The sequence below is a fragment of the Pagrus pagrus genome (genome assembly GCF_965226575.1).
Source record: "Pagrus pagrus genome assembly, chromosome: 3".
In the NCBI taxonomy this organism is placed as follows: domain Eukaryota; kingdom Metazoa; phylum Chordata; class Actinopteri; order Spariformes; family Sparidae; genus Pagrus; species Pagrus pagrus.
In genome coordinates this window covers 35218251-35245624 of record NC_140187.1, presented here as the reverse complement: position 1 = coordinate 35245624, position 27374 = coordinate 35218251, and the positions used below count along the sequence as shown (strand labels likewise).

General features: G+C 40.4%; 1 protein-coding gene across 2 annotated transcripts; it reads right to left on the bottom strand.

Moving 5' to 3' along the window:
• Positions 1 to 15958: 15958 nt before the first annotated feature.
• LOC311253326 (uncharacterized protein) lies at positions 15959 to 20823 on the bottom strand. Of its 2 annotated transcripts, XM_084347212.1 has the most exons (9): positions 20329 to 20823; positions 19986 to 20031; positions 19780 to 19842; positions 19615 to 19677; positions 19278 to 19352; positions 19090 to 19175; positions 18778 to 18852; positions 18613 to 18675; positions 15959 to 18400 (listed from the first exon to the last, which is right to left on the bottom strand). In XM_084347212.1, the coding sequence occupies exons 1-9, from the start codon at positions 20409 to 20411 to the stop codon at positions 18226 to 18228; spliced, it is 729 nt and encodes a 242-aa protein (XP_084203338.1). In that variant the 5' UTR covers positions 20412 to 20823; the 3' UTR covers positions 15959 to 18225. The 2 variants fall into 2 exon arrangements, 1 of the variants encoding a protein (XP_084203338.1); XR_014621666.1 differs by lacking the exon at positions 15959 to 18400 and having other exon boundaries at positions 19112 to 19175.
• Between the last annotated feature and the right edge of the window lie 6551 nt (positions 20824 to 27374).

The following is a 27374-nucleotide window of genomic DNA, read 5'->3' as shown; positions in this document are numbered from 1 at the left end:
TAACAAGGTTTTTGGAACATTTGACTTGTATTTTTCAAAGACACAAAATATTTTATCTTATGACTTTGTAAACATTTGCACTTTGACCAGGGAAAGCTCCACTTGCAGGAGAGCCCCCTCTATTGGCGTAAATCACTGAAAACAGTCATGCCCTGGATTTAATGAGGCGTAAACATGTGACGTGACGTGAAGCACGAAGTTGGGCAGTGATCAGTGACAACAAAGTTGTCTTCAAAATAAGAGCTTTACATTGCACCCCACTGGATTTTAGAACTGGATTCTTAGCTGGGCTTTTAATTTGAAAGTAGCGACCTTGCCGCTACACAACAGCTGACAGTCAGCAGCTACTAGCTGTTTGGTTGTGTCCGCTAGCTGTCAGCTACAGAGACCGAGGAGACGGTAGCATCTCCCGGATCTCAGCGGCTTTCCAGTTACTCATCTTGACATCCACGGATGAAGTGATGAACTGACTGCTGTGATCAGCTGTTTCCTGGTTTTAAAACTCTGTACGTTTGTCAGCAACAAAAAATATAAAAAAAAACAAAAAACGGCAAATTTACTGGTCGCGCATGCGCGAGTAGATTAAAAATTTACTCGCACTGTCACAGATTTTAGTCGCAAAATGCGACCATTTGGTCGCAGTCTGGAGCCCTGCAATGCATTTATTATCTCTGCAGAAAATCAATTTGGCTTCAAACCTAAGCACAGTACGGATATGTGTATCTATGTTTTAAAAGAGTTGTTGAGTAACTACAAAAGAAAAAACTCATCCATGTTTATGTGTTTTTTAGATGCCTCCAAGGCATTTGACCACGTGAACCATGGAAAGTTATTTAAAAAATTGAGCGAAGCAGGCGTCCCAAAATACATAGTGAGAATCCTGTCTTATTGGTATGCTCACCAAACAATACAGGTGAAATGGGATAATTGTGTATCTGCTCCCTTTTAAGTCAGTAATGGAGTCAGACAGGGGAGCATTTTATCTCCTATTTTATTTAATTTTTATATGAATAGTCTGTCAAAAGAGTTAAAAATGTGTAAAACCAGCTGTATGTTTGGCAGTACAGTGGTGAACCATCTCATGTACGGGGATGACTGTGTGCTACTTAGTCCGAGCTCAGCTGGTCTGCAGCAGCTCCTTAATGTGTGTTCCTTGTATGGAAAGCAACATGACATAAAATATAATGATGTAAAGAGTGTTATTATGATCTCCAGAACAAATAAGGATAAACATATGGTTTTCCCTGACTTTAAGCTGTCAGGTCATGTTGAAAAACCTGTAGTCAGGTGAAATATCTTGGTCATGTGATCACAGACACACTGACTGATGATGAGGACATTCTGCGTCAGTCTTGCATGTTATATGTGCAAGCAAATGTACTGATACAGAAATTTGGCTGTTGCTCTGATGACGTTAAGCTGACTCTGTTTAAAGCTTATTGCACACCGCTATACACTGCACATCTGTGGTCTAATTATAAAAAAGCGAGCCTTCGGAGAATGCAAGTGGCATACAATGACTCTCTGAGAATTTTGTTAAAACGGCCCAGATGGACCAGCGCCACCGAAATGTTTGTGACTGCTCAAGTCAACACTCTCCAATCTGTCTTAAGAAACATCATGTTTGAGGAGGTCAGGTGACCGGCAAGCGCAATGGTTGAAAGACTCTAGAGCTCCCGTGTGATATCCCCATTTTTACTGATAATTTGATCTCTAAGACCTTGGCAGTGTTATATTTGGTAGTGAGAGCCATGTAGGATGTCAAGTCAAAGGAAATTATTTAACTCGCCGACCAAAATCCCCCCGGCTAAGCGTAAGCAACAGGATGCTTACAGCTTGGTAACTACCGATGTTAGCATGGAAGTAGCTATCTCATTAGCCCTAGCCAAACAGCGCGACCAGTTGGAAATGGTTGTCACCCGTGCTATTACCAACGCAGTGGGGAGTGTTAACGACTCTGTCATGAAACTTCAGAAAGACTTAGACGCCCATATGGATATTGTTCGGGGCTTGATGTCGAAAGTTGAGAGGGTCCAAACAGATACACGGACCATGAAACGCCAGATATTAGACACCACCGGCCTCAAGAAGTTTCAACAGAAGCTCGCCCTGTTAGAGGACCACAACCGGAGAAACAACGTTCCGATTACAGGAATCAGTGCGGGTAGAGAGGGCGACAACGCGACCACTTTTCTCCAAGAAATGCTTCCCAAGTGGATACCCTCGCTCGGTAACAGAGTTATTGAGATAGAGAGAGCTCATCGTATTTACAGCCCGCATGCGAAGGGGAACATCCCGCAAACCATGATACTGAGGCTGCTTCGGCATGGAGACCGCAACGCTATACTGAACGGTGCCTGGGAGGCGTCGAAGAATGCCCCCATACAAGATGCCGGCAAGTTGCTGCGTTTCAATGCTGACTACAGTGCCCACACGAGTCAACGGCGGAAAGCATTTGTGGATGTACAGAAGTATCTACGCGAGAAGGGTATCCCATCCGTCATGATCTATCCTGCCATTCTGAAAATCACCCTGGACGGCGAGCAACGCAGCTTTTCTACTCCGGAGGACGCAGAGGAGATTCTACGAGGGTCTCGGCATGGGGTCTTGACAACGCGGGCAACAGCCCATCAACACGGGGAAGTGATGGAGCAGGAGTGTGAGACGGTGCAGGAGGAGAATTCCAGCACTTGAAGATAAGGCGAGGAGTTTTTCATGACCCAGATTTCACCGTAAGATCTGCCCTTTTTATAATGGACATCTATCTGTCCCATACTAATTATGACATTGAGGGCTGTTGGTCCCTTCCCAGGCTATACTACTAGTTACTGTTTCTAAGAGAGAATATGGATCCTGCCACACAGTAATGTTTATGTTTCAGAGGGACAATTTCAGTTATTTTTCATGTATATAGCCTGAGTCTGTCAATAGTGGGTTTCACGTTTATGTTTCAACTGTTTATATTCCTGCCCGGTCAGTTATGTTTATAAGTGGGATACAACCGAGTTTTGGAGTCTCAATGAGCGGCATTATGCAGCAGGTGTGGGCAGGGGCTCAAAGTCAGAAAAGTGTAGTATGTGCATGCGCAAAGCGCGTGTGAAATTTTTTTTCAGGCCTTAATAACACACACACACACACACACACACACACACACACACACATAGCTAACGTAGCCTAAGACCTATATTAGCTAGACAATAAGCTAGACCAATTTCCCAACTTCCCGAAACCAAGTCATGACTTCCGAACTGCTAGGCTAAGACTAATATGATATTTTTTCCAACGTTGCACATTAACACAGCTTGCATAACAAAAAGAAAATCCTGGGAGGGCAAGTGCAAACTAGAAATACAGGCTACACATCTAAAAATGTGACAAAACCAAGAAATTACTGCTGTGACTGCTGTGAATGTTAGTAGGAACAGCAATGTTTACAACAGCAAAGTCGCAATAAACTCAATATCTGGAAGAATTTTAAGATTGGTAAGATAAACAGCCTACATAGACAGCTGTCATATTAGATTATTCTTAACTCTCTCTCGCTCTCTCTCTCTCGCCCCTCTGTGAGAGACGAGCGGAGCCGCAGTGGACAGAGAAGCGGCTTTAGGCTCAACACACACACACACACCATATTACAAGGAAATGCGTACGGTAGATAAACGTGGCATTTTTATACCGCTGTTGTTTTTACATCCCTATGCACAACAGGAATGTATTTATTCATTAAAAAAACACACAAAAAGGGTACTTTTTAATACGAGGCAAAAAGGGCAGGGGCTCAAGCACCCCTTGGGCCCTATGTGTCCACGTGCCTGTTATGCAGTGGTCAAGTTACACAGAAACACGGGTTTTGGGGTATGGGCATGGCAGCAATGGGGTGGGTGGGTGTGGGTCTGTTACTGGACTATATGCTTGGATACTTGGTTTACAGTCAGGTGTATAACTGGAATATAACCACAGTGATTTTTGATAATGGTTAAATTGACTATCCTGAGTCTGAATGTCCGGGGCTTGAACGTCAATATTAAGAGGGTTAAATGTCAAGAATTGATGCGTCGAGCAAATGCTGACATAGTACTAATTCAGGAATCCCAGTTAAAACAAGGAGATGTCCAAAGGATAATAAACAATATTTGGTGGTCTCCTCCTCCAGCAGTGGGTCTAGCTCGAAAGGAGTAATGATTATGTTCAAGAGGAATTTACCTGTGAAAATTGAAGGGACTACCCAGTGAGCAAAAAGTGGTCTAGATCACGTCTTTTAGACATCATTTAAGGACATCCAAGACGTCTAAAAGACATCCTCTGGGGAGCCAGAATGAAAGTTTTTTATACGTCTTTTCTGGATGTTGTATAAACGTTCATATATCGTTTATCGACGTCCAGATAATGGCCTGGTCATGTCAATAGTCAGGCCATAATCTAGACATCCACTGACATCCAGAATTAGTTGAGAATAGACGTTCATACTGGCTATGATCTGGACGTCCATTGACAGCCAGAATTAGTTGATAAATGATGATGAGAAAAGACGTCCAGTCAGGCCATAATCTAGACATCCACTGACATCCAGAATTAGTTGAGAATAGACGTTCATACTGGCTTTGATCTGGACATCCACTGACAGCCAGAATTAGTCGATAAACGATATATAAACGTCTATACAACGTCCAGAAAAGACGTAAAAAACTTTCATTCTGGCTCCCCAGAGGACGTCTTTTAGACGTCTTGGATGTCCATGAATGTCTAAAAGACGTGATCTAGACCACTTTTTGCTCACTGGGTATTAACTATAAATCTGGGCGAGTAGCATATGTGTGTACATAAATTTATGGTATGCAGGTTGCATTTATATCGGTATATGCACCAGCAGTCTTTGAAGATAATTTCTATCCTGACCTCACAGAGGAATTACTGAAACTTAAAGAATGTGAATTAGTTCTAGGAGGTGACATGAATGCGGCCTGTAACCTTGATTTAGACAGATCTACAAGCTCATTTACACATAGTCAGCAATCAGCCTCTACGGCCTTGAATACAATGATAAACAACTTGAACCTTTTTGATGTTTGGCGATCTCAAAACCCCGGCAGTCGAGATTACACTCATTCATTCTCAAGGACTGATTATTTTCTACTGTCGCGTGGTTTGAAGGCTTGTGTAACACCTGTTAAATTTCTCCCAGCCACACTGGCTGATCACAACCCATTAGTTCTCGGTATTGATGTCAGTTTCAAATCCAAAAAATCTCAGAGATTGCATTTCAACACCTCTCTTTTAAATGACACTGCATTTGTCTCTGAATTTAGAACTAAACTGTCCACATGTCTCCAAGACAATATGGGCTTTGTTGATGACGCTAGGCTAGTGTGGATGGCAACAAAGGGTTTTTCCGTGATTTTACAACGTCGTACCCATCGCATATTAAAAAGGTTAGGAATCTTAAGATTAAGGAGTTAGAGTAGAAATGCTTTTGCCTGGAGAGGGCTCTTAAGCAGAACTATTCTAACACAGTTAGTGACAAGTTGCAGGTCATTAGACAAGAGCTGAATGATTTATTACGCAGACGAGCGGAATTCATTATACATAGAACTAGGTAAAATTACTATTGTAACGGAAGTAAGCCCAGCAGGCTCCTGGCTCTAAAATTAAAACAGTGTGAATCAAAAGCGTCCATCGATTCAATACACCACCCTACTAAAGGCCTGGTTTCTAATCCAGCAGAGATAAATAACACCTTCCAGGCGTACTACGAGGATTTATACACGTCATCTGGTAGCTTTGACCCAGAAGTGTGTAATAATTTTTTGGAAGGAGTGGATTTGCCCACCCTACAGGGAGAAGAGGCAGCAGACCTGGGCCGTCCGATAACTTTGCAGGAATTGAGAGCTGCACTCAGTAAAATGTTAAGAGGGAAATCTCCAGGCCCTGATGGGATTCCGCCTGAAGTGCTCTTGCATTTCTGGGACCTCCTCGGACCGGTTCTTCTGAGTTCCATCCAGACTGCTTTAGAGAAAGGTGCCTGTCACGAACACACCAATGTAGCTTCAATCTCATTGTTACCAAAGAAGGGCAGGGACCCATTACAATGCTCTAACTAAAGACCTACATCTCTGATAAATTCAGATCTGAAAATTTACTCCAAGTTGCTGGCACTACGCCTGGAGCGCTATATGGATAAATTAATTCACACCGACCAAGCTGGGTTCATGAAGGGCCGTCTTGCTGCGGATAACATTAGGCGTTTAATGCATGTAATAGAAGAATCTGAACAGCTTCAGGCGCCGTGTGCTATTCTGTCACTCGACGCTGCCAAAGCTTTTGACAGGGTCAAGTGGCAGTATTTGTGGGCTGTATTGCGAAACTTTCAACTAGGTGAAGCTTTTATTAAGATGGTACAAATTCTGTATGCAAACCCCTCGGCTATGGTCAACACAAATGGATTGAACTCCAGACCCTTTCCCATTTTCCGTGGTACGAGACAGGGCTGCAGCCTCTCCCCGAGCCTGTTCATTCTCTCCCTCGAACCGTTTACGCAGCACCTTGTGCAAAATTCAGTCATGTCCCCTATCCAAATCAGACTGACATCTCATACCCTGTCGGCCTTTGCGGACGACGTCCTCATATATATGACAGACATAGAAAACTCTGTTAACTCTTTATTAGTGGCTTTTGAGGATTTCAAACAGCAGTCAGGATTTAAGATCAATTGGACAAAATCAGCTCTGATGTTGCTAAATGAAGCTGCCAAGAAAGCCTAAATATCAAGCCAGATTCCCATAGTAACTCAAATCACATACTTGGGCATACAGATACACCCCTCGCTCCAGAAAATAGTGAAGAGCAACTATGAAAGAATTCTTAAGGAAGTTGAACATGATCTTGCTAACTGGACCAGGCTACCTGCCTCGTTGCAGACGCGTATATCTGTAATTAAAATGAATGTTTTGCCTCGCGTTAATTTCTTGAGTATGATGATTCCACTCTCTCCCTCTCCAGACTACTGGGCTAAAATTGATAAATTGTTACGTGGATATATTTGGAATAATGGCCATCCAAAGCTTTCAGTGCTACAGAGACCCAAAGATCAGGGCGGGCTCGCCCTCCCAAATTTCAAAGTATACCACCAATCCTTCCAGCTACGTCCTGTCATGGCTTGGCTTGACGGTCGCTCATGTGTCTCATGGAAATCTTTAAAGAACAACCTAGTTCACACGAGGAGATTGGAGGACATTTTATTTTCTGGCATAAAAGATAAATACTGTATGTTGCACTGTGGCCCCATTATTGCCAACACAATTAGAAATTTCAGGATCGTCGAGAGAGACTTGAAGGGGAACTTAAAGTGGCACAATGATGCCCCTCTGTGGCACAACATGAATGTACAGATTGGAAATAAGCCACTGGACTTTAAACCATGGTCTTTGAAAGGTATTAATGTTGTTTTTTTATTATTTGCAAATAAGATCGGCACTTAAAGCACAGGGCCAAGCTTCCCGTGCACCCTCTGATAAATTGGATAAACTCCATTCCATGCAGGGGCTTTGTATCGAAAGTCTACTCCAAACTATCTGGACAACAAGAGACTCTACCGATGATCAGAGCATGGCTGAGAGACTTGGATCAGAAGGATGACGACGCTTCTTGGAACAATGTGTGGGAGAACATCTTTCTCGCCTCCAAGAATCCAAATCACCAACTTATTCACTTTAAAGTGTGTCACAGACTCTATGATACACCTGTCACTAGGTTTCGCATGAAACTGATACCAAGTCCAAGCTGTACCATGTGCCAACTCAACGCAATAGGATGTTATAAACACATGATGTGGGAATGTCCCTCTGTTCAGGCCTTTTGGGGCGGGGTGTCCAAAATCTTGTCTGAATTATTAGGTACTGTCATAACATGCAATCCAATTTTACTTCTCTCTTCGCAGATAAAGGATAAATTTCTTGGGTTGTGAACAGAGGAACACCACTCACTACAATGTACTGTTGACACTTGATGATGTTTGACTGGTCCAGGGGAGACCTGGGAGGGGAGGGAGGGTTGCTGCCAGGGCGGTGGGGGTGGGGCGGTATTATTTTATTTATTTTTTTTTTTTTTATCAAGATTTTATTTCATTACTCAAAAATTTGAAAAAATATAGTGAATAATACAGGGCACAAGGGAGTGTAATAGATAGACAATAGACAATACTCACAAACAAGACAATAAATAAAATAAAAAAAAAAAAAAAAAAAGGGGGGGGGGACAGAACCAGAGCAAATGCACACAGAAAATAAGATAACTATTATGAAAGAAGAAAAAATAAAAATAAATAAATAAATAAAAGAATAAATAGATGGATAAATGACAAAATAAGTAAGGATAATAATAAGAATAAATAATAAGGTAACCTTAACGTATTATACTGTAAGAGCGAGAAAAAAAAAGATAAAAGAATAGGGTAAATGGATAAATGACAACAATTAAATAAAGAATAATAACAATGATGATAGCAATAGAAATGCAATTAAAAAAAAGGGGGAAAATAATGTAAAAAGATGCTCTGATACCACACAGCAATAACAAATAAAACACAGACAAGACTCACATACACAAAAACGAAGACAACCACAGACAAAACAAACAGGACAGACAGGGCCTGTAGGGTTATAGGCGGCTGCATATATGAAAAAAAAACACCTAACCCTGAAAAAATTCTAACAAAAGGTTTCTCAGCTGTTTTTTGTAGTATTAGGTGTCCTTAATAACATACTAAAAGTTTACCAAAATTTGACAACTAGAAAGGTGTAATTTTCAAGATGGCGTCCAAGATGGGCAGGAAGCCCTTAAGATATCCTAACTTCTTTATTATTTGACCTAGCCAAGTAATCTTGGTGTCTAACCCCATGTTTTCTGGGTCTATGAATCCATTGGACTTGTCTAAATTGCACTGACATGATTACATACTTATGGAATACATGATTTTGTGAGATTACTGTAAGGTTTTATCTTTGTTTGGGGTGAACCAGAGATGTATGATTTAGCCTATGTCATGTATCTCCTACTTAGTACGTGTTTTTGGACACATACCCTTTTTTTGCTAAAACACTTTTCTTTCCTCTCCTCTCCTCTCCTCTCCTCTCTTCTTTCCTTTCCTCTCCTCTCCTTTCCTTTCTCCTGTCCTGTCTCTCTGTCCTCTCTCCTTTGTCCTTCGTCCTCCCTCCTCCATCCTCCCTCTTCCCTCCTCTCTCCTCTGTCCTCCTTCCTGTCCCTCCTCTCCTTTCCTCTGTCCTCCCTCCTCTCTCCTCTCTCCTTTTCCCTCCCCTCCCCTTTCTCTTCCCTTCCCCTCCCCTCCTCTCCTCTCCTCTCCTCAACGGAACACCACACACACACACACACACACACACACACACACACACGCACACACACACACACGGTCACATGCGCGGGATGAGGGGGGTGGGGTGACGGTGGGGGGACAGGGGGGACGGGACAGATAGACCCGCCCCTCTCCAACAGCAAAAGGAAAGTTATAATATCAGTTGGTTGAAGAGAATACTGACATTTGACATTGCTTGCCTCATTTAAATGTTGTTGGCAGCACAGTGTCCCAACAAATCCATCCTTGACTACTTACTGTAAACCATCAACAAATGCTTAGTGTCATTTTATGGGGGTGTCAAAGAACATTAGACAGATTTCTAACACATGAAAAAGGCCAACAATGTGAGTGTGTTAAGAGAGGATGACATTGTTGAATTAGCTTGAAGAAAAAGTACACTCCAAATGCAATTTTGACCATGAGTCATGTTGTTGTAAAGCAAGAGACTTGCCCCATTTGCTGTAAAAAAATTAAGAGATGGCTCTGATGTGGTTGAGGTTCATCAGAAGGGAGCTGATGGAATCAACAATGCAAGTGTACAAAGAGGCGACGACGTACACATTTCCGCTGGTGAAATAGTACACTCAAAATGTCGACAGAAGTACATAAATAAAAAAGACATTAAAATCCAACAAGAGAATAAAGCTGAGCCACCAAAAAGAAGTGCCAGAGTAGCAACTGGTCCTTTCAACTGCCAAACCGATTGTCTTTTCTGTGGGACTACGATAACACATTCGAAGTAAAGACACAAGTAGTGTTAAGACTGATACGCTCACAGAGTCTATTCTTGAGTGTTGTGACAACCGTGCAGATCAATGGGCTTTCACTGTGAAAGGCAGGATTGAGTATTATGGCCGTGATCTACATGCTGCAGACTGTGTTTACCACCACTTATGCAGTAGTAGTTTTCGTAACAGATATAACATACCGATACAGTTCCAGAAAGACCCAGAGGCTAAGCGCAGAAAGTCTGGCCGGCCCAAAAATGAAGATCAGGAGCAGGCATTCATGAAAGTTTGCTCTTACCTCGAGAGTAATGATGAGGAACAGTTGACAATTACACATCTTCGAGACAAAATGAAGGAATCTCTGAGAAACCCAGATTCTGAACCATATGTAAATAAATACCTCAAGACAAAATTGAGGGAACAGTACCAGGACAATGTACATTTCACTGAAGGGGAAGGCCTCCATGACATAGTGACAATGAGAGAGAAGACATCACAAATACTACGATCTTATTTCAGCGAACAAGAAAAGGATGAGGAATCCCAGAGACAAGCCATCATTCAAACACCTGCGCGACTGATCAAAAGTGATATCAAGTCCAATGTCCCGTCCGTTACGGATCAATATCAGAGCACAAAGTCACTTGAGCTTGACTCTGCCCTTCCGTTTGTTCCCAAGACCCTCCGTACACTTTTGAATGGTCTTTTTGTGGGTAAAGAGACAAGCCAAAAGGTTGCAGGAATTGGACAGGCAATTGTCCAGGCAGCACGACCACGTGCTGTGGTAGCTCCATTACAACTTGGCCTTGCAGTGCAGGCACATCATATGTATCGGTCACAATTCCTGGTGGATACCCTTCATGGAATGGGATTTGCTTCATCATACAAGGAAGTTTTGCGTTTTGAAAAGAATGCAGCAGATTCAGTTATCCCAGATATGTTAGCGGATGACATAGATGTGCTGGACATGGCACCTCTTTTTGCTGGGGACAATGTTGACCACAACATCCTTACTATTGATGGTAAGGGGACCTTCCACGGAATGGGAATCATAGCAGCAATCACTCCAGGGCGAAAAAAGGACCGTATCATTCCAAGGAGACACATTACCAACCTAGATTTTGCAGTGCAAAGTAAAATCCCAGTCATCGAATATCGCTTTGCGAAACATGTGCGCCAAACCATCATGTTCAATGACCTCCCAGCACTGATCAACTGTGACAGAACAGTTGATGTCCTGTGGGAGCTCTCACTGAACTTCAAACAAGAAACCCCAGGGTGGCAGGGAATGATGCATATCATTCATCAAGGACTAGAACATCCAGGCCAATCATCAGTTGTGTTCCTGCCAATGATTGACCTGTACTCTGGAGACAAAACATGTATTTTGTCCACCTTGGATTTTGTTTGTGACCTGGCTATCAAACACAATGCTCCACCCATTATTACGTTTGATCAGCCACTGTACTGGAAAGCAGCAGAGATCATCATTGATGCACCACAGAGTAGTCCCCTGAAAAGCATAGTCTTAATGCTTGGAGGTTTTCATACTTTTATGAACCTACTTGGTGCAATAGGCACACTTATGGAAGGCACAGGACTCAGGAACATTATAGAAGTTGTCTATGGATCAAATGCTGTCCAGCACATGATGACTGGAAAGTCAGTGCAAAGAGCTTTTCGTGGACATTTGCTGGTGGATAGATGTCTCAATCACCTGGTTGTGTCAGAGCTGCAGGAGGATGACTCACAGTTTGAGTCATTGGTGAACCAAGCTGGAGAGATGTACTCATCTATGGTAACGAAAGAAACAACTTTGGAAAATGCTGCAGCATCAGATATGCTGAACCAAATCAAGGAAAAGGTGGACACGAAGAGGGCAGACCTTAGCACAAGGTCAAAAACCAGCCGACTGTGGGTAAACTATCAGAGGATGTTGCAGACAGCCCGAGCTCTGATCAAAGCAGATCGTACAGGATCTTGGAAGATGCACTTGCGCGCAATGTTGGACTGTCTGCCAATATTTGCCGCAGCTGGGCACTACAACTACCTGAAATCGGCATATTTCTACCTCCAAGAAATGTGCCAACTCGAGACCAGACACCCTGATGTACATAACAAGTTTTCCAGGGGTTTCCATGTGATCCGCCGCAGCAACCAGTACTGGGCAGGCCTTAGCTCCGACCTTGTCATTGAGCAGACATTAATGCGATCCTTGAAAAGCAGTGGAGGCTTGACCCATGGAAGTGGAATGACTGAAGAAATGCGAGCATTGTGGACCATGTCTACACCCATCACATCTGAATACAACAACGCTATGCAGGAATTCAATGACCTCACCTACACGACCAGCGAGCAGCACCGAGAATCCTCAGAAGCAAGGATGAAAAGAGATCACTCTGATCTAGAAAAGATCAAGGAAAAGTTAAGCATTTGCACACCATTCTCTCCAGACCCATCTCTGAGAAACATTGTAACTGGTGTTGTTGCCAAAGAGGAGGTGAATGTGCATCAGTTTGAGACTGTTGGCAATGAGATCATTGAAAAGATGATTGGAAAACCTGTTTTTGGAATATCCTTCAAACGGAAAGACCGGGCAAAAACCCTTGCAGATGACTCCAACATCAAAGTTGCCCAAGACCGGACCATTGATCCTGCTTTGCTGTTCCAACGTTTCCTGATCATGTCGAAAACTGGACAGTTTTCATTGGAAGATGTAATGAGTTATGAGCTCTGCTCATTTCCTGCAGCCCTGTTCGAAGGCAAGGAAATCTTCCGTAAGGCCAACAAGCCCCAACTAGCGCAGGCAGTCACTGAGTTCTCAAGCAAAAAATCTAACAAAACTGTCCTGGATTCCATCCCACCAACTGAGCATTATGTCCTTGATGGTGGCTCCCTGGTTCACCGCTTGGCATGGAAAAAGGGTGACAGTTACGGTGCCATTGCACAGTCATATGCAGACTTTACCGTACGCCATTATGGTAAAGCAACAGTCGTTTTTGATGGTTATAGCGAAGGTCCTTCCATCAAAGACAATACGCATCAGAGACGTGGTGAAAACACTCACCCCATTGTTAACTTCAATGCAGAGACTGAGTTTGTGGGAAGAAGGGATGATTTCCTTTCCAGATCTTGCAACAAACAAGGACTTATCAATCTTATGACCGAGGAGCTGGAGAAGAAGGGCTGCACTGTTATCAATGCATCAGGTGATGCAGACGTGGACATTGTCAAAGCTGCAGTCAAGGCCTCAGAACATCAGCCCACAACCTTGATAGGGGAGGATACAGACTTACTCATTCTTCTCCTCTACTATGCTGGGACGAACAATAGAGGCCTCTATTTTCGTTCAGACAAGTCCGAAGCTACTAAGGTGTACAACATCAGTGAGATGAAACAAGTCCTGGGTAGTGACTTGTGTTCCCAGTTGCTGTTTATTCACGCCTTCACAGGATGTGATACAACTTCACGCATTTTTAGTGTTGGCAAACAGACAGCTTTCCAGAAACTTGTGAATGGTGAATCAACCCTCCAGTCCTGTGCAAATGTGTTTCTGCTCCCACATCAAGCAAGGAATGTCATAGAGGACCATGGGACCAAGGCAATGGCAGTGTTGTTTGGCGGAAAGAGTACCGATTCACTTGCCTCTTTGCGCTACAACCTTTTTAACAAGAAAATCGTTACCGCCAAATCATTTGTTACCCCAGAACGTCTGCCTCCAACTGAGTCCTCAACCAAATACCACTGCCAAAGAGTTTACTTCCAGATCATGATGTGGATTGGAAAGGAAGGTGACATGAACACAGTGGATTGGGGATGGAAACTGGTAGACAACCGGTTCCTGCCAGTTATGACCAGTAAGACTGCTGCCCCAGAAAGCCTCCTGCAGATGATCCACTGTAATTGCACAACTGCCTGCCGAACACAACGGTGCAGTTGCAGGGCATATGGACTACCATGCAAGCCTGCTTGTGGACCATGTCAAGATGGGGATTGTGAGAATCACTATAATCAACCTCAATGGGAGGACGAGTGTGATGACTAATGGTAAATGTAATGGTCACATTGCAAAAATTAAACCAGAATAAGAGGAAACAACTGAAGAAAATAGAAAAAAGATATGTATAAATAAGAAAAGGATTTAAAAAATATAAAAAACAAAAGGCATAAAAAAAATAAAAAAAACACATTATAAAAAATATAAAAAAATATATAAAAAAATAAAACAGAAAAAAATAAAAGGGGTTAGCGGTACTGAGCCTTCACGTGGCAGCCCTGTTTTAACTAATTTTACAGTACCACACAGTTCTAATGAATTTATTCTTTATTGGAATCAAAAGAATGGTTATGAACCACAGAAACCACCAACACTAGGCAAAACGATATGAGAAAGGAGAAATATGTAATTACTTAAGGAAAATTGTACTTATTTTTCGCATAAATACGCTTGTAACCAATTGCTTTAATATATAATTGTACTTGTAATCACTTATCTATCATGCAAATATGCTAATTAGAATATTACATGGCCAAAACATGTATCAGGCACCAGTGTTCCTGGTCTAGGAGGAATACAAAGTGGTGGATGACAAATGGTCATTTTAAGGACCTGACGGCCGCCATTTTGAAAATAGGGCCTTTCTTGGAGTCAAACTTTGGTAAACTTTTAGTATGTTTTTAAGTACATCTGATACTACTGAAAACCACTGAGAAACCTTTTGTTAGAATTTTTTCCGGGTCAAACCATATTTGCAGCTGACTATTAGACAACCGTAGAATTTAGAGGGAGAGAGAAAAAAAAGATTAAAAAAAATAAATAGATAAATAAATAATAATTATCATAGAAGCTATGACGCGTTCATTTCCTGAATATGCTCGATGGCCTTAGACCAGGTCAGAAGGGAGTCGAATTTAGCACCATTGATTCTGGCGGTAGATCTTTCCAATAAACAAATATCAAGAAATAAATTAATCCAAAGTTTCCTTAGAGAGATAACGGGTTCAAACCAGTTTTTAATAATAGACTTTTTAGTTGCAGTTGAGACTGCCATTAAGATTCGCTTCTCCTGAAAAGAGACATACACATTGGGGTTGTACCCAAGTAAAGAGCAGGACAGGTAGGAAGAGATTTACCGATAATTTTACTAACAATAGTGTTTATGTAACCCCTCTTGCACCTATGTCTCCAAGCTAGTGTTATATCAAACCAAGAGGCAGGGGTCGTTATCTATTTTAGACTCGATGAGGAGATTGGTTATATCTCTCCTGGTACACTGCCAGGATAGACCTGCAATATCCACCCCAAATAACTCACACGACAACAGACTGCCGATTGAGTTTTGAAGAAAAAATATATATTGAAACCAAAAACTTATGGAGTCAGTATTCCACAATGCAGATATCACTGGAAATATGATGGAATGAAGAAAAAATATTGCTAATCCCTTACGAAACAAAAGTATTTTGCAATATACTAGAATTTATATTGCAATACATTAGAAAATATATTTCAATATATGATAAACTTGCTCATATATTTGAAGATATATAGCAATATATGGATGGACAACCTATTGCTATATATTGATTCACATATTGTAAAATACATTGCTGTGCAAAAAAAACTGTATTACATTATTGTATACAAAGTATTTTTTGTATACAAAGTATACAAAGTATTTTTTGTTAAGCCAGCTCATACATAGGTCATTATATTTAATTTACATTATATAGCCATATGGATGGACCATACATGGCTATGTATTGATTCATATATTGTAAAATGTAGATGACAGAGTATTATAAATTAAATTGTCATTAACACCAGCAAAAAATGACATTTTTTTTTGAGTCCACTTTTTATTCCTCCACATGACATTTCATCCTCAACATTTCAGTCCTCCACACTGGAACGTGGAGGTATACATGCATAAAGGTTGGCATAATGTGGCAGATCAACTAACATACATTTCCTGTTGAATTTCATCACATCAAAAACCTGTTTCCTGCCCTATAACACTCTTTTCAAGCCTACTACATGTTCTAAATTTGGCACTGAACTGTGTGATTTGTCATACTGTCTTCCAACAGCAAAACATTTTCTGTTATCAAGTCTCCCTACCACAATGTAATAATACACAGTGATTATGTGTCCATTATCCAACAAAATAGTGAAGCTGTTCCTTTTCATTACTCTAGTGAACTGCTCTGAGTAATACAGTTCTCCTTTGACTAAAGTTCTACTGAATATTTTCACAACTGTATCCGTGGTGACTGAAAGCTTCTCTCTCAAAGCCAGTATCTCTTCGTCAGTAAGTTTTCGTACGTAGTGTAAACCAAGGGTCACAACCTGATCTGCTACTCTTTCAAACTGTTTCAGCTTTTTTCCACCAGTCAAGTTGTTATACAGCTGTATACATCCAGGCACAGCATTTCTCAGTGCATTGTTTTTCAAAAGAGGCAACACTTGTCTATATGTGTGTTTCATTATTTGTAAGGGAACACACTGGGTGCCATGAAACATCTTCAGTATCTCCCCATTAAAAGACTCAAAAATATATCCTGAATGTGCCCACAAAGGTCCCCAATTTCTCACAGAGTCCGGCAAATGAAGACATAAATGTACGTTAAATGACACATTTTCCTTTCCATACAGTGTTTCAAACTGTTTGACAAACTCAACAACTAGTTTTTCACATCTTTTTAACCCCTCTGATGTGACAGTGTCCTTACATAGCAAGAACATGAAGGTGACAAGGATTAACCAGTGCTGGTAAAATGCATGGGGTAGTATTCCCTTTAGCACAAAGATGCTATAAAAAAGTAACCAGTTCTGCCATTCACTAGCTTTCCAAAACTTCCTTTGCTGAAAAGAGCGGGGCACTCTTGTGATATTGCAAGGTGGTTTAATTCTCAAGAGTTGTTGGTCGAGCTCAGGAACACGATTACCAATATAGTATGGCTCCTCATGGTGTTCACTATCCAGCCACATGCTTGTCATTTGCCGAACAACTCCAAGATGTACATTATGCATATGGTCAGGAGGCATTCCAGATATGATGTCAAAGTGCGGGATGTTGACAAGACATGTGGGCCCTTTAATGCCCCTCACAGATTGTGTGGTATGCACAGCCTCCCTTGCATCAGTTAGGGTTGAAGCATGATCCCTATTTGGAACATCTTTGTATGGATAAACCCTAACAGTTCCATTTCCCTTTGGAACTTGTTCACCAGGATGTAGACAGAGGCTGCACCCATAATGACCATTAAATTGGGTCATGTTTTGCAGAATGGGCCTGGCAACTGAATCACACATCATAACAGCTGCTATCACTCTACAATTCTTCACAATGTTGTTGCTGTGTAACTTGAAGCCAACAGTTGACAATGACTGACACTCTTGTGTGAATGGTTTTAAAAATGTATTAACATTTGGCTTTTTAGTACCAAACCATAGGCCAAAAAGTAAAACATTCTCTTTACGGACCTGATAAGGAAGCTCATTTACCATCCCTTGTAATGGCCAAATTCCATACTGGGATGATTTGAATACTGGAACTCCATCACAATTTAATGTTAAGGAGAATGCATGAGGACTATCTAGTGGGCCTCCATCTTTGTTCAGATTATGATACATTTTACCACAACATATGTCATCATAATTTCCTGAATTACACCTGCCATTTCCTGACTTAAGACAACATGCAATATCTTCTCTTTGAAGAAGATGTTCCAGTTGTGTTTGGATGGGTAAGTATAGGAAGAAATTTCCATTCTTCAGTGAGCTGTTTCTATCCCATGTAGAGTTACATACAGAACACTGCCCTTCAGTGACTTGGTCGCCGATGTAATATTCACAGTTGGGACAGTATATGTGACATTCTAGGTGACCTTGTATTGGTTTAAGCTCTTTTAAGAACAGATGCTTTGAAGTTAGAACATTTTCCGGACAGTGGATATTAATCAAATCTAAAAGATCAGACAGGGCCACACCAGTAAGTGAGTGTCTCAAAGCATATGAAAGTATAAGTAAAAAACTCTGAGCTTTGGTTAGTTGTGAGCCTGTGTAAAGTGGCTCATCATTTACTGGAAACTTTTCATTACCGCCTTCTCCCAAATGTGATTCTTCATTTACTGACTTGTCAGTGCTGTCTTCCATGGGAAATTCTTCTCCACTGCCAATGGATTCAGAGTCAGTAAAAGACTGCCATAGTGGTTCAAACAAACCAAAATCAACACTGTCCTCAAACAAGAGTGGGGAAGAAGGATGTCTGAGGACATTATCACCCGGGTCTGCGTGTTGGCTCTGTAACGGGAAAATACAGTAAGTCCAAGAAATAGTTGACAAACATAGGCGCTAGGAAATTTGCACAAAATTAAAACTTACAAAAAATATTAAAGATGTGGCATTGTTGTTTACAGGGAAAAATAAGGCTTAGGTTAATAAAAAGTAAAATACTTAAAGTTTGAAGACACGAAAATCAGATGTGAGATCATTGCCCTGTTAAAATTACTTACTGTAATGTCATCACCATCATGTGCATTGTCAGAGTTGTGGTCAGAGGAATCCTGATCCAGGTTCTGTTGCGTAAGAATAAAGAAGTCTTAGAGGAAGTGCTGTCAGACATAGTCAAACACAGAAACCAGTACATTAGTAGTAATAGTTATTAGTAGATTACTTACAGTAATTCCACCACCATCATGTTCGTCTGCTGAGCCATTGTCAGAGTCGTGGTCAGAGGAATCCTGATCCAGGTTCTGTTGTGTAAGAATAGAGAACAGTTTTAGACAAAGCATGTGTATGGTATACACGGCTGATTATTTTTTAATCTGTTGTTTTATGTTAGATATAAATTATAATTATTCAACACTATTTAGCAATTAATTCATGAACCATTAAAGGACAAAACACACGTACATCAGAAAACACAGAAGGTCTTCTGCCACCCTTTACTGGTGGATTTTTACAAGGTAGTTTTATATAATTTACAGTACATTGAATTTACAGTAATCCCACCACCATCATGTTCGTCTGCTGAGCCATTGTCAGAGTTGTGGTCAGAGGAATCCTGATCCAGGTTCTGTTGTGTAAGAATAAAGAAGTCTTAGAGGAAGTGCTGTCAGACATAGTCAAACACAGAAACCAGTACATTAGTAGTAATAGTTATTAGTAGATTACTTACAGTAATTCCACCACCATCATGTTCGTCTGCTGAGCCATTGTCAGAGTCGTGGTCAGAGGAATCCTGATCCAGGTTCTGTTGTGTAAGAATAGAGAACAGTTTTAGACAAAGCATGTGTATGGTATACACGGCTGATTATTTTTGATTCTGTTGTTTTATATTAGATATAAATTATAATTACGCAACACTATTTAGCAATAAAAGGGGCTCCAAGGGACTCCCTTACAAGAGGAGGAAGGGAAATGTTCAATGTCAAGGGTCTGCAAAGTGGATGGAACGGTTCAAGACAATATTCCAGCCAACCAGTATATCCCTGTCAAAAGTAAATTATACTTACTGTTATGTCATCACTATCATGTGCATCTTCAGATCTGTTGTCAGAGGAATCCTGATCCAGGTTCTGTTGTGTAAGAATAAAGAAGTCTTAGAGGAAGTGCTGTCAGACATAGTCAAACATAGAAACCAGTACATTAGTAGTAATAGTTATTAGTAGATTACTTACAGTGATCCCACCACCATCATGTTCGTCTGCTGAGCCATTGTCAGAGGAATCCTGATCCAGCTTCTGTTGTGTAAGAATAGAGAACAGTTTTAGACAAAGCATATGTATGGAATAAATACACACACACATACACACACATATATATATATATACACATAATACTAATGTCTACCAAATACACACAAAAGGTCATGTTCATGACTCACCGTTTCCTGGTTCGACTGATGCACGTTGATGGCCTCAATCAGTTTCCTGTGATAAGAATGAAAAAATCCTCCTTATTTTAATGAATATCTATTGTCAGAGGCTGTCCTATTTCTTTTTTTTGTGCTGTGCGCCCTTAAACAGATTGCCTCATCGCTCATAACAAAAACCGCCACTGTCTGTTGTTTAAATAAAGTTTACGAGCCAGCGTGCTACAGCATGCTCGCTACGTTAAGCTAAGCCGCAAGCTTGTTAAAACCCACACAAACCACGAAACTACAACAGTAAATACAGAACTGTTTAATAACGTAACTTAACCAGGCTAGGATGGAGTAAAACACAAACCTCCTTTTCCAGTATCTCCTTGTTCTTGATGGAATCTCATATTCTGAACCAGGGGCCGTGTATTTTCTTCTCCTTCCGTCCATGCTTCTTCTTCTTCTTCTTCTTCTTCTTCTAATCCTGAGGTGTAAAAGCAACGTCTCTGATTGGTGGAGCTAGTTGTTACCATGGACACATGAACTGCAATGGTTTATGGGACGGCAGAATAGCACGAGGCAGGCAGAGGACTGGCGTGAACGAGCCCCTGTTTTGCCTCAGCAGTGAGAGGAGAGAAAAAAAACTGAAGTTTGCGCTAGTAAGCTGGACAAAGGGGAAGGATAAAGATGCGCTGAGTATAGTCCCCGTAAATTGGATCGTAGACTTCGATCCTGAAAACTCTAAAAAGGAGTTTCTTGTCGAGTGCCGCAACATGGGTGGCAAGAGGCCTACTAATGGGTGGCTGGTTGAACCAGCACACATTTTGCAGTTGGCAGGCAAGTACAGTGCTTCATTTTTTTTTTACTTTGTTAGTCATGCAACATTAATCATGGATTATCCTGTTGAGGTTTTTGCATTATTGGCCAAATAACGTTCGCTGTAGGCTATTAGCTCCGGGACAGTGACGAGCTAGCTAACGTTAGCTTCCGTTAGCTAGCGTTTGCGACCGTTAGCTAGCACGCTAACGTAGCTAACGCGCTAACGTAGCTAACGCGCTAACGTAGCTAACGTTAGCGACCGTTAGCTAGCTCGCTAAAGGCCGCTAACGTTAGCTATAGATATCTATTAACGTGAGCTAGCTCATAGCTAGCTAGCTAACATGAGCCATGTGAGTCCTTCATTTGAAGTTTTAGCTAACGTTAGCGTTAGCTAATGAAGCAGGACTCGAGTGACTCCCGCTTCATTTGAATTTTTAAGTTGCAGTGAAACATTAATTAAACACAATTTTAAAAGTCCTACATTGAAGATTTGGGTTAATAATAATACTTAACTGCCAGTCAACATTGTCAGCCAAAATTGTACAGTAAAAATCAGGTTAGCAGCTGTACATGGCAGCAAAATTTTACGTGTTAAAATGAAAAAACTAAACTTATTATAAAAAAGCAGGGGGAAAATACAAAAACTGGAAAAATTGGACAGTAAAATACAGTATTTGATGTTATGTAATCCACATAGTTTTGTTTCTAGGCATTAAATTCTGTCTTGCTACTATTTTTTTACTAACAGAAAAGGAGTCTACACTTAAGACTGCTGAGCAGAAACTCTTGCAAGATGACCTGCCAAAAAGCAAGAAGAGAAAGAGGATACAACAAACTTTTCCTTGACACACAGGAGGAAACTGTAGAACAAGTTGCAAAAAAGGTAATGGGGTTCTTTTCATGACAGCCATTTTGAGAATATATTTTTACATTTCTGTCAGTTTTGTAGTTGGGTTGTGTGCCAGACTAACACAAACAATGGAAAATAGAAAATATTTACTGTAATTGTTTTGGGACCAGCGGCATGGTGGGGCAGTGGTTAGCACTGTCACCTCACAGCAAGAGGGTTCTGGGTTTGAACCCGCCGGCTGGCTGGGGCCTTTCTGTGTGGAGTTTCCTGTTCTCTCTGGGTACTCCAGCTTCCTCCCAGAGGCCAAAGGCATGCAGGTTAGGTTAATTGGTGACTCTAAATTGCCCATAGGTGTAGATGGTTGTCGGTCTGTATATGTAAGCGCTGCTGGGTTGTACGAGAACGTTCCAGGCTTAAAAAAGCCAAAACTGGCTTAAGTTTTTGACGTTCGGAATAAGGTGGATAGTACTACAGCTATGAATTTAAACAGATTCTAGCCATGAAACATATTAAACGTTATGATTAACTTAATGATTCATTTGAATCATTTTTTGGTTTCATTTTCCTAACTCTTGTGTGTATTGTTTCATACATAATTGATTTGATAATTTTTACCCAACAGAAAAACTACAGACTCATAGCTGCAAGACAATCTGAATTAGAGGTTCTTTCCCAAGAAGAACCTAACCTCAGCCCAGTGGAGACTGCTTCAGAGGCACTTGATGTGAAGATCAGGGCCCTCAGGGAAGAGAATAAAAGACTGCGAGACCAGCAGAGTGTAGGATCTTCTGCAGCCAGTAAAGATCTTGAGACCCAAGTCAAGGCTTTACATAAGGAGAACACCAGGCTGCGCAACATGGCAGTTAAAGGCAACCATCTCTTTTAGATTAAAATAGGGATTCTTTTAGATTGAGTATCATTTTCTCCTCATTTTTGGTGTTAGTCTTTAAGATAGAACTGTCTACATTTTAGGGGGAATTTACAGATGTAGTATAGGGTTTCCGGTAGGAATTTTTTTTTTAGCCTAGGGCTAAACATTGGAGCAAGGTTTGCCTCAACTCCCCACTGAGGCAGAATTGGTCTGGCAGAAACCCTGTAATGCCTTCAGAACCCCTCACCAACACATTTTGTTACACTTTGAGACACCAAAAGTGAGCGGAGGTGTATTTTGTTTATTTTTGTTTACATGTTATGTATTTACAACTTGTTTGGAGTCCTGTTGTGGTAAATTCGGTGGTCTATATTTTCCAGAAATTCCATCACTCTTAGCAGCTGTGGAGACCCTCATTTCGGATAAGGTCACGGAGAGCTCAAGCTATGAAGGTGAAAGCGAATATGAGGCAAGTCTTGCTCTACCATCACCACCTCCTCAACCCACATCTCCCAAACCAACATCAGTAAGTACATTTTTGTAATGATCAATTAAAAACATAAAACATTCTGTCACTGGTGATTTTCTTTGTTTTTATTCCTGTGTTTCTTTCCTTCTTACAATTAATTAGGTGCAACTAGGGAATGATGACTCCGCCGCAGTGTCTGCCCATTGTTGGGAGACTGCAAAAGCACAACCAACAGCGAAAGGAATGGCCCGCACCCTTCTGCTGGGCCTGTTCAGCATTGATGTCCTACTGAAGTCCAACCTGACGGGAGGGGTCAACAAGGTCGATCCATCTGCAGAGACGCCAGCCTCTGGACCCCAAGAAGCTTAAAGCTTTACTCAGTAAGACAGTAAAAAAAATGTTTAATGGATTAATATATTTTGCTTAAGTTATTGTAAAGGGTAACAAACACTTTAGGACTGAAATGTACACAACTAATAGCGAAACAGATGGATGAATAAAAAGCTTTAACAGCTTTGATATTCTTTTAGATATGAAGCAATTTCTCTATCTAGTTAGAATACATCAAACATTTTATCAGCATTAAAATGGATCCCCTGTAGCACCTTTAAAATCCCAGCACCAATTCATCTCCCATAGGCAGACGCTTGGCTACAGCAAAGTACAGTTGCTCTCACTGACAACAATACTTCCTGGAAAACTTAATGTGGATACAGTAGTATAACCTCCTCGCTCTAAAAGCCCCTTGGAGAACCTTGGTTCCTTGAGAAGCCAATTCTGATTTCAGACTGAACTATTTGCAGGTAACCGACTGAGGAGTGAGGACTAGGCATACAAGAAAAATATTGCCAGTATTGGGATCCACCTCATCTTTACTTTTGCAACAATCAGAGGCTAACATTGTGGATGTCTTTCTTATTTTCTTATCTTTTACAGATGCAGTTGTTCAACAACACCCAGGGGCGAAGATTCCAGACATACGGACGGCCATAAACAAAAGGATCTGTGAGTTAAGACACCAGGAGAAGAAAAAGTCCAAGGACAACTGAAGGACTGGCCAAAGCTGGCCAATCAGAGCGGGTCTTAATGTTAGCATGTGTCCATAACACTGCACTAAAGGATTGTTGTCCTGTTTTTCCCACTAAGGGATTGTTGTGTTTTTGTTGCACTAATGACTGTTTTATTATAATGGACAGTTGTCCTATTGGAAATGTTTTATAAGTGTTTTTGTTAATTTATTGTTGTGTTGCCATCGATTGGATCACATGAAAAAATGTATTTTATAGCCTGGAACTATGATATGGCCGATGTTCAGTTTCAGATGGAACCATGGAGACATGCCTTTCATTCTGTGTGTTCTCAAGTAAATGTCCTTTCAGCTGCTGCTTTTGAAATAAACTTCATTCAGTTAATGTAAACTATAGTGATGTATTATTCAATATATTATTTATATTTTAAAATATATGACAGACATTGTACATGAGATTATTTTATATTTACCATGTATACAATATGTAATATAATTATGTATATATTTAATGTAAATCAATATATTTTTCAACATATTTAAGACATGTTCCCATATAGATCTCATTATATTATCTCATATAATTGTACATATATATTTATATATATTTACAATGTCTCTTCCAATATATAATCTCATATCTAATGTGGGACATATTTCAATATATATAACAATATATTATGTAGTATAACTATGTATTTATTCAATATATGAAAACGGCAATAATTGCAGTATTTTCCCATATATTGCAATATATGACTTGCATTTATATAATATATTATTATAATATATCATATGGTATATTAATATCTACATTTCACAATATATGAATACACATGAAATATATTGTCAGATAATATATTGAGAAATATATTTTTGTTGCGTAAGGGATGCACTAAAGTACCACACTTCTCTTTTCAACAAAAGACAGTAAGAGTAAAGAGTAATAAACAATCTAGTATGTCAACCACAGCAATACAGTCAAATTCACAAAGAACCTTAAACCTTCAATGTTTTTTTTTGTTGTTGTTTTTTTGTCTTTAAGTTCTGTTGAACCACAAGTGGCTTTCTTAAATGAAATCGTACCAAAACCTCTGAGATCTCAGGTAAAAAAATAAATAAATAAAAATAATAATAGGAAAACAAAAAAATTGAGTCCACTCAGAAAGTCCTACCACCCCAATGGATGTCAAATGAGGCAGTCCAGGAAGAGTATCACAGGATGAAATGGCAATGTGAATGACAATCCCCTGGCAGAAGATGGAAAGCAACCAGGATGGAGATATGGACAGATGACGATCCTCTGAAGGGCTCCACAAAAAAAAACAGCCTACACAACGTGCAGGAAAAATATTCATTAAGTCCATAATAAATGTCCATATACACATATACACTGTACTCCAAAAATTACTGCTCCACAGCGTCCTCTTTACCATGAATTTATAGCAGCTCCCATGAATGTATAATAACCTAGAGCTACTAAAACACAAACTACAGTACCCTAAAAAACAGGAATTCACATTGTTTCCCTGAGCCTACAGCTCACAGTGCAACTCATATACATTCAACTTAAACTACAAGGTTAATGGCTAAGCAGGATTCACACAGCACATACACACTGTTATCACATGTTCATATATTCATGTTACCACCTTTTCAACAATATCCCGACTGGTTTTGATAAGAGTTCAAGGCTAATCTCTGTGGTTTTAGCAGCGCGCAACAAATCGCTAATACAGTTAGCATGCTAACGTATCATGTTGAGTAGCGGCGTAACTCACCGGAATATCAATCAATAGTTCCTAAGGAGTTCAACGGAGTTCTGTAGACGTCCACAGCTTCTCAATCGTCTCTTGTTTATCAATGTTTACTTTCTATCTTAGTTATCAACTTTCTGACTCAGGTTTATCAAGATACAGCTATGATATTTCTCCAACATCCACACCGACTGCGTAGCAGGAAAGAGGAAGAACAGAGATCATATGTGCGAGTAAGATGATGACTCGTAGCGTTTTTCTTCGCACCTAACAGAGCGTATTGAATGCGCCTCTGCTGCCACCTTGTGACCAAATTGGAAATAGGTTATTTCTTTAAAAAAACAAAATTTAAGAACAAAACACATGAAATGCAGCTTAATTTTTCAAAATAATGGAGGTAATAGCCTGGAAGATTTACTACCTGGGTTACATTTACATATTCCCAAAAAGAACTGATCAAGGGACAGTGCCAGAACATATGAAGGTAGTCCCCTTTTACTGAATTCGGACAGTTGGGGCAAGCATCCTTATCTGTCAAATTCAATTTGAATCAGCGCTCAGGGGTAAAGTAAAATTTGTGAATGAACTTGAAATGAATTAGCTGATGGGCTAAATTCTTTGATGATGAAAATAAATTAATCCATATTGTATGCCAGTCACAAACCAGATCAAGAGATTGTAAAAAAAAATCCCAGCCATATAGAACAGGAAGAAGTTTAAAACCAGTTGAAGCAAGCTTGGTATAGATCTGAGAAACTAGTTTGGACTTTGAGGAGAGCAGTGCTATTATTGGATGAAAGCCAAGGAACCCCGTAAGTTTTTAAGGCAGTGCGGAGTTAAAGGTAAAAGAACCATGAGGAACCTGGGATGGAAAAAGAATTTTTAAGGTCTTTTTCCATCCCAGGTTCCTTGGTCATCGAAGATGTCACCTAATACCTTAATCCCCTGTTTAGACCACTCGTGACAAGTAAAGGGCATTGACCCGGTTAATAAAGCATTACTGTGCCAGATGGGAGAAGAGGAGTGAAATTTGCACGCAATAGAATAGTGCTTTTCAATGCAGTACCAGATGGATAATGTGTTAGATACGATAGAACCCATATGTGATTTAGCAGTTTTAAGTTTAACAAACAAAAAAGGTAAGTCCTGAATTCTGATTGGATATGTCAGAGCGTTTTCTATGGCACGCCAGGGTACTTCTGAAGTAGGATCCAACCAGACTTTGAGGGCTCTAAATTGAAAAGACCAAAAGTAATGTTTAAAGTTTGGTAAAGCAAGACCGCCAAGTACTTTGGGACGGGAAGGAGTAGAAAAACTTATCCTAGCTCGTTTCCCCTTCCAAATGAAGTTTCTACATGAAGACTCCAGGTCTTTAAAAAAGGTGGTTGGTGGAGGAAGAGGGAGCATGGAAAATATAAAAGTAATTCTAGGCAGAATATTCATTTTTATGGTAGCGATACAGCCAAACAGGCCACAGTTCAGGGAAGACCAGGTATCAAAATCTCTCTTTACTTTTATTAAAGCAGAGTTAAAATTGTCTTTTATTATTTGAGAGATTGTTGGACTTATAGTGATACCAAGATATGTAAAACCCTGAGGTTGTATAGATAATGGAAAATT